Source organism: Lepisma saccharinum, chromosome 18, assembly GCF_977018435.1.
Source record: "Lepisma saccharinum chromosome 18, izLepSacc3.1, whole genome shotgun sequence".
Lineage (NCBI taxonomy): Eukaryota > Metazoa > Arthropoda > Insecta > Zygentoma > Lepismatidae > Lepisma > Lepisma saccharinum.
Window position 1 is genome coordinate 22,688,859 of NC_139246.1, and position 14,124 is coordinate 22,702,982.

The window sequence follows — 14,124 nt, forward strand, 5'->3', positions numbered from 1 at the left end:
GTTTTAACCCCCACCAACCCCCCCCTGGGCACGCCACTGAACACAGGAACAAGAATTCACGCTCATCACGGGTTCGAATCCCGGCCTGGATTGTTCGAGGTCCCTTAATTAATTTCATCACATCGTCCTCATTTTCACGATAACCAAATGTGGCAGAAAAGCGACGTAAAATAAACCAAACCAACAACAATATGAATGTGCGATCTCTTGCCCAAATAAATACATCCGTTGGAGGTCAAGAGATTAGTATATTAAAAAAAAAAAAACACTACTAAAACGAGAGCGAGAGAGAGCCTGAGAAAATATTTGTAATTTAATCATTATATATTCCATATTTGAAAAAAAAAGAAAAAAGAAAGAAACCATAACATTATTGTCTGCACATAACACGTTCCCATTTCATAAATAATAAAACTACATCCCATATTATACATACATATTGTACAACGTGTAAAAGGTTGTGTAAATACAGAGAACATAAGTACTGCAGAAAATTTTCCCTTGAGTTCTTAGAGGATTTACAAAGGAAGGGAAGGGAAACCAATCCCCTATCTGTCCTATAGGAGATAGACTGGGGGACCTGAAAGCACGGGCTTTCAACCATTGCAGAGGGGGCAAGGGAGGTAGAGGTAGAAATCGTCCCTTTCCCTTCGCAAACCCGTTTCTACCTGGAACTGCTAAGGCGGAAGAAGAGCGAGCTAGGCCAGTTTTGTCCGCGGATCACACCGAGGGACGAGAAGCACGTGAAAAAGAAAGTGTTGTATGAAGTGTGGCTTTAACAAGACAATAAATATTGTGATTTGAAAATAATTAGAGATGTGAGATTGATTGATCTATCTCTGCTAGACTAGCTACTCCTCAGTGCACGTCACTGTAGATGTGTGACCGCAGGTGAAACCTTGGTACACCATTATGACCCTGAATCAAAACAACAGAGCATGCAGTGGCAGCACCATGATTCTCCGCCCCCCAAGAAATTCAAGACACTGCCATCAGCTGGCAAGCTTTGCTGCAGCTGGATTTGAACGAATTGAGCATCCTCCCTACTCTCCAGATCTTGCCCTGAGTGACTTTCACTTGTTCCGAAGCAGTACTTAATGACGGCTCTCACTTTCGATTTTTCCATTTTCTCAGTCAGGGCTCACCTTGTCCTGAAAACATAACATAACATTATCATTATAGACCCTACATGGCTGAAATTTTGTGTGTAATCATTCAAAGAGTTATACATGACACGTAAAAAATTTCAGTTGTTTCAGATAATTCCTTCTATGTTATGGACAATAATTGTTGAACTCCCCTCGTATATACCACTATAACATTGAAATTATATTTTATTTACTGCTTTTGAACCCGAAATTGACTGTTTTTGTACGAAAATTTTCCTTTTTTTATGGCCTCCCCGATGGCGCAGTGTTAGCGTCGTCGCCTTGAATCAAGGGGTCCCGGGTTCGATACCTGGTGGAGGCACAAGTGGTTCGGATCCCACTTTAAACTGTAGGTCCAGTCCCGATTAGCCTTACTGTGCATAAAGTGGACTTAAAAACACCAAATCAATCAATGTTTCCTTTTTTTATTTACCAAAAATATGTGCCTCTACTAATTATTTTCATAATCATTGGCAGATTTTGTGTGAGAGTCGTGGCAGCCTATGCCCCTCCCAAAAGAGATGATTTAAGTATAAAAGTAATGATAGTATTATTTTACAATAAACAAAAAATGTTTGAGCAACTTTTCCAGCCTATATAAGATCAAAAATATAAATTTAACACACATATATTAATTGGGCTTAGATATACTAGTCACTTGAGTAACTACATTGGAAATTGAATCTGGGACTTGTTGATAACAAGCCAGTAAATGTTCACTGATGGACACAAAGCAAATATTTCTAGCATTTTCCTGAAAGCAAATATTTCCTGCATTTGACTGAGGAAATGAATTCTCAAACTTAGTCTCTTCTGTAATCATGGTTACTACAAAGAACATATGGCTACTTCTGTTTCACAAATAACTACTAATGTTATTACCAGTGTGGTGTTTTAAGATTTTCCAGTGCTGGTGGTGAATTTCTTTGTAAAATACCACCCTGGAAATAACCTTATGATTAAAGGGTCATGGGTTCATTTCCTGGTGGTTCAGATTCCACTTTAAGGTTCTGAAGGTCCAATCACCATTAGTTTACTGATCAAATCCGTGCGATTTTCTCAATGTAAATATGAGGCGGTTTTTAATGTGTTGAAAATTCTACACCTTAAAACTACAGTGAAATGTGATGTGAAAAAGTGTTTGATTACATCAACCCTTGTGCCCCTCCACTTCTGTTTGTAATACAAGGTGATTCAAAAGTTCCAGGACACTTTTTTCTCTGAATTGAATGCGGTAATGGCAGATCCAGGATCATGTGTGGTTTCAAAACACATTAGAATTTTCCAAGAAATGCAATTCTGTAATTAGTTTCGAGATAGCTGGAACAGTACAAAAGTTATTGACCCTGAAAGATGGCAACCGTGTGCTGCAGTGCCCACCAGTATGTCTTAGAGGATGTGCTCAATTTGGTTCCAATCGTGACGAACACACTCTCCAAGGCATGAGATCATCTGTCTGGGAGGGCTTTGATCACAGGCCCACATAAGCATCTGTGTGTGGCGGGGGGGTATTTGATTATAGGCCTGCATGATGCTGTAGCGAAGGTGGTGTATGTCACAGATTTTCTCAAGCTGTTTCAAGTAATCTCATAGAAAACACATCGAAGGGTGTGTTCGACATGATGGGAACCACATTGAGCACATCCTCTGGGACATACTGGTGGGTACCGCAGCACACGGTTGCCATCTTTCAGTGACGATAACATTTGTACCGTTACAGCTATCACAAAACTAATTACAGAATTGTATTTCTTGAAAAATTCTAATGACTTTCGATACCCCACATGACCCCCTTGCTATTTGAAAAAATTGACGATCCAATATGGTGGATTTGAAGATGGTGGCCCCATGTCCCAGAAGCACCCTCACACATAAGCCTTTTACCTCGATGTACCCAGGTGAAGTTGGATCTGTCATTACCGCATCCGTTTCAGAGAATAAAGTGTGTCCTGGGACTTTTGAATCTCCCTCTATATTTAATTGGAATGATGAGGATGATGATAAGAAGCAGTTTATGAAGGGATACTCACAAAGAACACACATGCTCAAGCCATGACCCAGCCTTGGAACTTCAGTTGTTTGATCTAAAGTTGACGACTTAACAAGCTTGTCTATAAATACATATTATAACAAAATTTCTTACTTTCTTGTGCCGTGAATTTCACGCTGCCAGTTGCTGTGTAACCCAGTGTAAATGATTATAACGATTCATTCTTTTTTCAGCACCTTCGGATGACTCTCAATGGCGAAGGCCAGTGTCGCGTCCAGCACCTGTGGTTTCCAACAATATTTGACATGTTGGAGCACTTTCGCCAACATCCCATTCCGTTAGAATCAGGTGGTGCATCCGACGTCACTCTCACGGAGTATGTGGTTGCTTCGTTAGGCAGTCGAGGGGGTGTAGCTGGTAACACACAGTCGGGGGACAGGAGGCCTCCGGTTCCACCTGAGCCTCGTGAGGTTAGTATGAATGTTCATTTTTCATCATCGGTTTCTCTTTATATCGTTTACGGGTTGATGAATATGTACTTACACTTCTTGGCTGCCTCCCTTCACTGGATACGTCCTACATTTTGAGTATCAGACAGCACACAGAGAATCAGAAAATTTGAAAGAAAAAAAGTTGATTTCTCAGATGATTATACTTGAAATTAGAAGTATACCATGGTGGTTACCAGGATCTGAGGGAAATTCTCCACTCCAATTTGAATGATTGGAAATGGCTTCCCAATTTTTCGAGACTATTTTAAGAGTCTGGAAGTTTAAAATTAACATGCATTGAAAGTGTTTAATTCTCAAAGTTTTCTAGCCAACTGGAAGTGTTGAAAATTTCTTGGAGATGAAAATTTCCATTCCAGAAATTGTAAAACAGCCACTGCAGGGAGAAAAGTCGGTAGAATTCCAAATTTTTCTCAGCATCTGGTATTTATCATTTTCTGTACCGTGGAAGGAATTTGCGAACATTGTTTTATGTCCCATTCGGATTCTGTCCCAATCAAAAACATTCCATCTCACACACCCATTCTTCAAACATGTATGTTTCGAATTTTGTACTAGAGTCTATTTAAAAAAAAAAAATTGGACTGAAAATTTTTCATTTTTAACTTTATTTTGTTAATATACTGGGCAGCCACAATGAAAGTTGTCCTTACTCAAAACCCTCTGTAGCTCATTTGAGTCAACAGATTGAATTGACTCCATAGAGGCTATGGATTCTATGGGGATGCGAATGATGATGAAAAATAGTTCTAACTTTTACCACCAGATAGAAATGTGGCACTTAGAATTAAATTTCTCTTTACTCAAGAGCCCTCTGTAGCTCATTCGAAGCAACGGATTGTGGTGAAACTTGGTATAGAGTCCATGGGGAAGCGAATGCTGATGTAATAAATTGTTCAAATTTTCACCATCAGGTGCAAATGTGACACTGCAGCTGCAAAGAGTTTCAAAACAAGACCGAGATCATATTTGTAGGATTACTCAACACTAAGAAGAAGTTATTTCACAAAATGAATATGAGCCCTTTTTTTTTTTTTGCCGATTTAAAAAATCTGAGAATTTATAATTGTATTTAAAACCTTTTTACCGGCACTGTATTTAAATTTCATCACTATCGGACCACAAGTTTTTTTATTTTTAGAATTTAAAAGAGAGCAGTCATTTGGAAAGCACCAAGAAAACTGCACTTTTTTTTTTTGTTCTCGCGACGATAAAAAATCCAAGGTGTACTAAAAAAGAATGTGGTTACTATAGATCAATGCAGAATTGAAGAACAGTAACAGTATGTTGTGTGAGCTATAAATGCAATTGTGTCCTACATTGTGGGACAGTGTATGCTACTGTTTTGCTTATAAAAATCTGGTAGCCCTATTTATTTACCTTAAAAATTAACATATGTTCATACATCGTCATACACTATATTCAGCTTACTGAGCAAGAAATTTTAATTTTCAGGTGGTCATTCATGGGGGATCTGTTCGAACACGGACAGAATCTATGGAAAGGTTACAACAGCAGGAACGCCAGAGCAGTTCTGGTTCTGGAGGAGGCCGTGCCGTCGAGAACACATACAGCTTCGTATGACCCACTCAGGACAAGGCAAATAGCAATGAAGTTCCTCCAGATGTGTGAAGAGCGGGAACATTGCGTTCCACACTCTGCGTTCCAGAAGACAAGGGTATCATGAATGTATGTGAGTACAAAGAAGTTAATACCCAAGCCATATGGTTTGCCAATGGTGAGTGCAGGTGTAAATTTCATAAACAGTATTATCCTTAAGCTCAATGGTACCGTTAAATCCTGATCAGCCAAGAACATTATGTGTGAATTTCGTTTACTGCTAGTAAATGAACACTTAAGGTTTTTTCCCTTCTTATAGTGTTTTTTAGAAGGGAAAACTTGAGAATCGTTCCTAAAAATATCATATTTAATGATTTAAGTATATGAAATGAAAAAAAAATTGTGCATATTGTACCTATTTGTAGTCAGCTGTGCTGCATAACATGTTTATGGATACGTGTGTAATAAGGTACGTAAGGAATGTAACGGCTTTAAATTGAGTTTGTAGGTCAGAAATTAGTGAACAGTGAAAGGTATTTTGTTATATTCCCCATATAATTGTCGTTCCCGTGTTATGAACGTGTTGGTTGACAATTCATGTCATTTTCTTTGTTGAAAGAAAGAAAATGGAGGACGTTCTATCTTATAGGGTATGAAGTATAACTGTTGCCTTCTACCCAGCAGCAGATGACAGGACAGGGATATGTTTGCAAAAGCTAAACCATGTGGAAATGGCCACCACAGTTGCCAATGTTGACCCCACCCCATTAATGTTTTTTACCTGCTGGCATGCCATGGCTTTCTTGTTTGCGTCTGTGGTGAAGCAGACAATGTGAGTTTATTGGCAATCACTTTCACATGACTTGGTGCTGAGTGGCAGGAAGCCCACAGTGTTATGCCTCTTCTTGTATAGTATCATAGGGTTTTATCTGTGATGGCTGACATGTGCTTCATGAGCTTCATAACATTCTGTTTCTTAATAACAAACAACTTGAAGCATGCACCATGTACCATTAATATAATAATCATCCATTTATGGCATAGATTTCTCTCTTCTGTGAGCAGCCTTGTAATCAAGAGTTCTCAGGTTCGATACCTGGTGAAGGCACAGTGCACAGTGGTTCGGATTCCTCGGATAAGTCCAGTGCCTATTAGCCTCTCTTTGCATAACTTAACAACAACTCAACTGTTCTATGAGCACAATTCAATTGAAATTGTATGCATGGTAAAAAATTTGGTTAATAATTTTAATACATACAAGAGGGGGGCTCATAGCCCCCATGAGGGCTGGCTACCAAGAAAAAGTATACATGACCCCTCTCTTTATCTGTTTCTTGGGTTTAGGGAACTTTCACACCAAAGTGACAAGCAAGACAACCACAAACTGCACCCACAGGAATAGGCACTTTACCCTCCTGTTTGTGAAAAAGCATCACTTCACATTCGCGATGAACAAAACAAGGTATCACGATGCATACTGTTGTATAGAACGGGTCAGTCCGAGTGACACAACCAACATATCTAGCTCATTGTGTTACTCCAGTTTGAAAAGTTGCTTTTATTTCTGAAAGTTAGTTTCCAAATGGCATGTGTTGAGAGACCACCTCTATGACAGTGGTAAGATTGTCACCATGATTGAAGGGGTCCTGGGTTCGATACCCAGTGGAGCCACATATTGGTTCGGATCCCACTTCAAACTGTAGGTCCAGTCCCAATTAACCTTTCTGTGCATAAAGTATTGCTTGTCGCATGTTGCTTTTCACTTTTAACTTGGTATAAAAGTTCTCGTAGCCTTCATCTTCTGATGCCTAGCTTCCATCCATATCCACAGCATCAAGCCTACTTCTTCTCCATGTTTTCCATTGAAGAGATCTTTTGATCTTCATTTATACAACATGGCCTAACCATGCCATTCTTCTACTCGTGCATCAAGAAATAAATATTTGGGGATGGAGAGATATGGAAATGATAGGTTTTTTGTCCATTGAGTACACATTGGTTGTGTTTCACAGACTGAGTTACTCCTGAACGGTTCAGTGATTTGTTATTCCAAAATATGCTCAGTACCGAAAGCTTTGCAAGGTAATGCCATTTTTTTTAACCCATGTGAAATGTGTTTCTGTAGCAAACTCCTGTCATGGTTGATTGATTTGATCTATTTTACTTTGCTTTTCTGCCACTGTTGGCCATCATGAAGATGAGGATGAATGCTGATGAGATGAATGGATGAAGGGACAATCACAAACGACAAAACACACCTCAGGCCCCACAGAGTATTATACTGTATTAATATTGTGTAAGTCATGATCCTTATTTCGACCTTATAACTTTGTTTTTTATGATCAATTTCAAAGGACCATTGCCTTCATAAACAAAGCTTACTGTGTCTGGGACAGAGGTGGTAGTGTGCCACTGCACTGTTTGACCTCTGGTGGCGGTAGTTCCAATTTTTCCCATATAGCAACGCTATTCGGTGTTTCTCGCTTGTCTTGTCCGCTGTGCTTTCTGGTGGCAGGTGATCGCAAAAAGCCCAAGAAACACCCAGCAATGCCGCCATACGGAAGAAATTGGAACTACCACCATTTGTGACCAAAGCAGTGATGTAATACCATCTCCACCTCAGATGCTATAGACTTTGTTAATGAAGACAGTGGTTCATCAGAATTAATATGAAAGAACAATTAACTTTACAACGTGGAAATACGGAATGTCACCTCTTCAATATACCACATGTACCACTCTCACCATGCACTCTGTGAATAGACTGCAGAAACGAAATTGGAAAACAACTTCAGCATCGAAAAACAAATGTGTATATTTATACATAATTGTGCAGAAAACCACACAAGTTACTTTATGCACTTTTATTTCTAATAAATCAATAAACATTGAATTTTAATAAACAAATCATCAAAAATATTTTTTTTAAATAAAAATCATGATTTGTATCCACCCTCCTTGGAAGTCTTGAAGACCAAGCTCTTTGAGTCGTTCTGGAGTCTCTCAGTCTGTCAAATGCATCCATTTAGATCTGTATATAGATTTTCGTCTTCTTACATGTAGTTTCATTGTTTGTCTTTAGCTGTTATGTCATAGCTAGTGGTAAATAATTTACTTCTTTGACTTATCTAGCAATGCTTTACTAAACAGTTGAGATAGAAACTTTATCTTTTTTTTGTCTTGTCATAATGCACTTTTTAACATCTACCTTGGTCCATTATTAAACTGTTCAGAGACACAATTGCTCCTAAGGAAATTATCTCGTACTTTTTTGCAGTTATTGATAATTTTGGCTGAAAGAGATGGATATTCAAAGATCTCAACCTACAGCTTTACGTGGGTAAATTTATATGGCTAATACTGTCATTTGGTAAATCTCATAAATGACATATTAGAATACAAAATGGTACAAAAGTGTGGTGTTTGAGAGTAATATATATATTAAATATCTTGTGTCATTATCAAGAGATGAAACCCAAGTTAGCTGTCTCATGCGAGATATCTTGAGGAAAATTGCTAGCTATTTACAGTAACTTAAAAAGTTGCACTTCTTCACATTTCTCTGTACTCTTCCATGCACTTTTTTTTTCATTCAAACCACCACCTATGTAAAAAGTCATAAGACGTGGTCTTTGAATTGTCAAGAATTATTTAATCTCAAACTTATTATGTGTGTAATTTTTGCACATTATGGTCTTATGCCTATTAGTTTTTCCATAGAACATTTGCAAAAAACAAAGTGTATTTATGAATACTGTTTATTAGTCTAAATAATTAACATTAGAGCTGAGCCAATACTGATGCCAATGTATCGATACTTTACTGGAGTGTAGATATCTTGCATGGACTGCAAAAAATCAAAATTCACCTTTGTTTTGTGCCAGTAAATTGTAAGAAATTGATTTTGTGATTCACTTTGAACTATTTTAATATTTTAGTGTAATTTTGCATATTGTAAAGCCAAGTTCTAATGATTTGATCCACATAATTGCAGTGTAATACGTAAAACATTACTATTAATCAATAATATGTTCATTCAGCGTATTGTTACAATTTCCTATTGGTTAGAATCTGGAAGAGTATTTGCATTGGTATTGGTTGAAAGTGGTATCAGATCAATTTTAGTTAACACTTGTAATTACTCTGTTGAGTTTCATTTGCAAAAATAAATCTTAGCGCACTGTTGGCATTTTCTGCTGAAAATATCATCTATTTAAAGCAGATCTACATTATATTTGTGAAGTCTAGTCACGGAAATGCCATTCTGTAAGTATTAATTCCCTACAATAATTTCAGATCGAGATTGTTTCTCATTACTGTGTGCATGCTAAAAACTAAAATTCGGTATGAACTGAAGAATTTGTATATGGAACAAAATGGTCCTGTAGTAGTTCTGTGTGTGTCGTATGTTGCTTTTACAGCCTTCATAATTTCTCTTCCTTCGACCTGGTTTTTCAATGTACGGTTAAGGTTCATGTTAGCACGTAACCGGAAGTTTGTGAAAATTTTGGTTTTTCAATGTACAGTTAGCTTGTAACTGGAAGTGTGGTGGCAATTATTTTAACTGCTACTCCTTCTTGCAAGTTATCAGCCTAACTGAAAGTTGCAAAGCAGCATGGCTGCCTTATGGAGCTATCGAAGTTCCACACTTCAAAACTTCAAGGTCAGATTAAACAAGATATGATACACTAAAAAGAAAAGTTAAATTAGTATAGAAGAATACTTTTTTGTTTGACAGAGCTCAACCAATGTCCAAACAAACAGGGAAATTAAGCAGTGAAGGTGCTAGAATTTGCTTGGCGAGGTCGTGTTGGAGAATTTGCGACAAGGATATCTGGTCTACCAGGCGTGCAGTGGTTAGCGGCACCAGGCTGCGGAGCATGTTACGTTTTGTAATAAAGAGTTCCAACTCCTGGTCCAGGTTGTTTTTTTTGTTTTTTTAATTTGTTCATGTGTTCCCTTCACTTTAGGCTTTATTGTTGAAAGATCTTCCTCAGAAAAATCTTATAGTAAATTTTGAAATTATTTTTATTCTATACATTCATATTTTTAGAAGTTTGCCTCCAAAGAGTGCTCACTAGAAGATTGTTTTTTCCCCTCTCGAGCAACAAACATGAACAGAGATGGTACAAAGCTTGCAGTCAAAATACATTAAGGTTTATACATATTAATAGTATGCATGTCAACAGACAGGAATTCTTAATGTTTCGACTTCAAAGTTCTTCACATTTCTTCTATAAGAAGTGTATGTTTGTGCTCTGTAACAGCATTTGAGATATATGAGATTGACCAAACTTGTAGTTCTGGCTTTTCATAAATTTATTTCATAATTGTATAGAATGGATATGCAGCCATTTTTCCATTGGTTTCCAATGCAGAAACGTGCTTTCTAGAACTGCGTGTGAATGTGAACTTGTAGTTCTACATTTAAATCCCAGGATGTGTGCCAATCGATGCAGTTTGAAACTATACTAAGAGGTGGTGCCCAGATCGTTTCCTTGTAATTTCCATGCTTCAGCATTGCTAACACACTATTTTGAAGTGCGAACTTAGGATTGGTTAACTACCGCTTTCTTTCACATTGAAAAACCTGGCACTGGTTAGAATTGTTGATTGTCTCCAACTGGCAGATAGTTAATGGAAAGATTAACTCGACATTGAAAAACTGGCCCTTAATGTAGTTATCTTTAACTGAAACACAGTGTTTTGTTTTGGTATGAGACATGTAATGTTATATTTCTGATAATTGTAATGTGAATTCTAGAGTATGCTACAAACAAGCAGATTAAAACAAATATTGAATTGTTAATATAACAATTCCTCCATATTTTATCACACAATTCTGAACTAATATTTACATTTTACAACGTTTAAGAGAATTTTTTTTATCACAATTCTTTGTTCATTATGTTGGTTTGTACATATATGTACTATTAATGATTCTGTATTTTTCTACCATGTTTTAAGTTATATATTGCTATCTTCAGATTTTTATTTCTGTAGGGAATTTCAAACAGTGTTTATGCTCCTTTGCTCTGTTCAGGAATTGAAGATCAATGAGATTTAATTAATGTGTCACATAATAACGTTATAGTGTTGTTGCTAATGTATTTTTGCTAATTTAGTGAACAAATACAATATCAGGAAATGGTCTCAGATGTTACAACAAAATTATAACTTTTCTACATACTTTTGTTACAGTTGTTTAATACATACAGTCTTGACATTTATGCTTGTAGAATTTTGAGAGACATTATAGCAGTTATATAAAAATGTGCCACTACAAATTCTTGCCAGCAAATATACTCTTTTCTTCATCATTCAAAATAATAGAGTAGTTTCACAGCTTACTATGAAATTTGGTAGTAGTTTATGGATAATAATTCTTTGTTACTATTTTGTCGAAGATATCTTGTATTTTGGAGTTGTAGTTTGAAACCCCTGGAATTTTTTTTTAAAAAAATGGTTTTCTTCAGTCCCTACAGGCAAATGCATGATGACATCTTTAACATAAGCCATGGATCTTCTCATCACGTTTACTTATCTCATTCATAACATCTCTCCATTTCTCATTCCTCCATTTCGTCTGGTTCAAGGTCTGCTGTAGTGAATCTCTTCTCGTTACCACCGTACACTGGGGTATTCTGTTCCAATGGATCCATGACGTTTCAGAATCCCATTTGGTGTCAGTCTGATCTCACCAAGATGGTTTGAGTTAATGATAATTAAAAATAGAAACCTTTATTTTTAGCATCATCTCACTTTTGTGCATAACAGTTGCACATTGAACTGATCTGGCCTCCCTGATGGTGTAGTGATTATGTCATTGCCTCATTACGTCATCAAGAGGGTTCCAGGTTCAATACCTGTAGTCCAGTCCCTGGCCATAAAACCCGCAGAAATTTCGAGGTGGACGAGATTTCTCTTTTAATTCTGTTAGGGCATGCCTAAAGAAAGGAAAAATCTTAGGTAGACATCTGGCATACCGGGCCTAAGATGTAGAAGCCGATAAATTCAAGATGGCCACTGCTTCACCACGCACTAAGAAAATAAATCGATCATAAATTCTTTAAAATTGGTTTTTGACAATTTTACGTAGAGACATGTTTTGTTCAGAATTGAAAACTGAACAAACAATATTCTTACAGTTTTTTTTTTCATATCTTGCACTGTTATGGAGATATATCCACTGAAAGAATTCCATACCCTCTTCTGCAAGGATTCTAAGCAATATTTTTACACTTTACTTGACATTCAGGCATATAAGTGGCAAAAATTTACTGCCTGTGATACTTTGTTGATGTCTACTTATGTGGCGCATGGCCACGTAAAAGGTGGTTCAAGAGCTACATTTACAGTGGAGCCAGCACCATCAAAATTGGACCCTGAACAAATGGGGTAACATGCTCTTCACAGATCAGTCCACATTCAGTGTGCAAATTGATTCCCGTCGCACATTCATCTAGAGTACCTCAAGAACGATTTAATCCCAGGAATATCATGGAAAGGGATCCGTTTGGTGATGATTGAATACTAGTGTGGGCAGACATCACGTTAAATGGACGTACAGAGCTGCACCTTTTTGTTGGAGGTACTGTTACTGCTCAGAAGTACAGAGACGAGGTACTCCCAACAACATGTGTGACTTTTCAGAGGCGCAGTCGACCATATTTAATCTAGCTGTTGGGGATGATCACACCCCATACAAACCTCTTTTTCTTGTTAAGGAAGCGGTCTTCAATGTTCTTATTTTTGGACTTTTTGTCTTCACACTAAAAACAATTGGTAATTCATGTTACGTTTTGTTTAATGTTCACTACGTTTTGTGCAGTTCTGACACTTCATCAATAACACATTTTCTCATATCTTCATCATGCTTAACTTTTGGACACTACTGTAGTTACAAAAATTATAATAATATATTTTCACTTGCTATTTATTAACAGATAATACCTCTGGAAAAATCTAATAAACAAACTCTAAATCAGGATATGGACAGTATTTTAGGCTCAGAACCTCTGTTGTGGCCATCTTGGATTCCTGACGCCATGTACCTTCTCTTGACACATTGTCCAGCAAAACACCTAGTATTATACTTATGATTGCATCCCTCAAAATGAAGGCATCCGCCATACACATGTCTTCCCTTCATCCAAAAACCCAACAAACCTATACAAATGGTCAAAATTACTTGTCAAGGAGATATGGTCGATATTCTTTGTTAATGTCTTCAGAGGCAGCCATCTTTGATGTGTAACGTCACACAGGCCATGCGCCACAACAGTAGGCATCAACAAAGTATCACAGGCAGTAAATTTTTGCCCTTTATATGCTGGAATGTCAAGTAAAGTGTAAAAATATTGCTTAGAATCCTTGCAGAAGAGGGTATGGAATTCTTGCACTGGATATATCTCCTTAACAGTGCAAGATATGAAAAGAAACTATAAGAAAATTTTCTGTTCCATTTTCAATTCTGAACAAAATATGTCTGTACGCAAAATTGTCAAAAACCAACATTAAAGGAGTTATGATAGATTTCTTTTGTAGGTGCATGAAGTGGCAGCCATTTTGAATATCTGGGCCCCTAGAAAACTTGAGCCCGATATGCCAGATGTCTACCCAAGATTTTTTTCCTTTCCTTAGGTATGCCCTAATAGGATCAAAAGAGAAAGCTCGTCCACCTCGAAATTTCTGGGGCTCTTATGGCCAGGGACTGGATTACTGGGGAAAGAACATTGCACAGATCCCACTTTAAACTGTAGACCCAGTCCCGATTAGCCTACCTGCACATAAAGTGGACTTAAAACAAAAATTCAAATTCAAACAAACAAATTGAACTAATATGGAGGAGGGTTCATATCTCAGGGCAAAGTGGGTATATTGTTGCCTTAAGTAGGGTTCCTGATGGAAGAAATGT

The 14,124-nt window shown here is 37.3% G+C and overlaps 1 protein-coding gene across 1 annotated transcript in view; it reads left to right on the forward strand.

Moving 5' to 3' along the window:
• The window catches only part of Lnk (SH2B adapter-like protein Lnk), a 41,465-nt gene extending 27,957 nt beyond the window's left edge, over positions 1-13,508 (forward strand). The window contains exons 6-7 of the mRNA XM_083140325.1: positions 3,372-3,608; positions 5,103-13,508. Coding sequence (XP_082996451.1) covers positions 3,372-3,608; positions 5,103-5,231 — 366 coding nt within the window. The 3' untranslated portion in view covers positions 5,232-13,508. The remainder of the gene's footprint in view (positions 1-3,371; positions 3,609-5,102) is intronic.
• Positions 13,509-14,124: the final 616 nt, after the last annotated feature.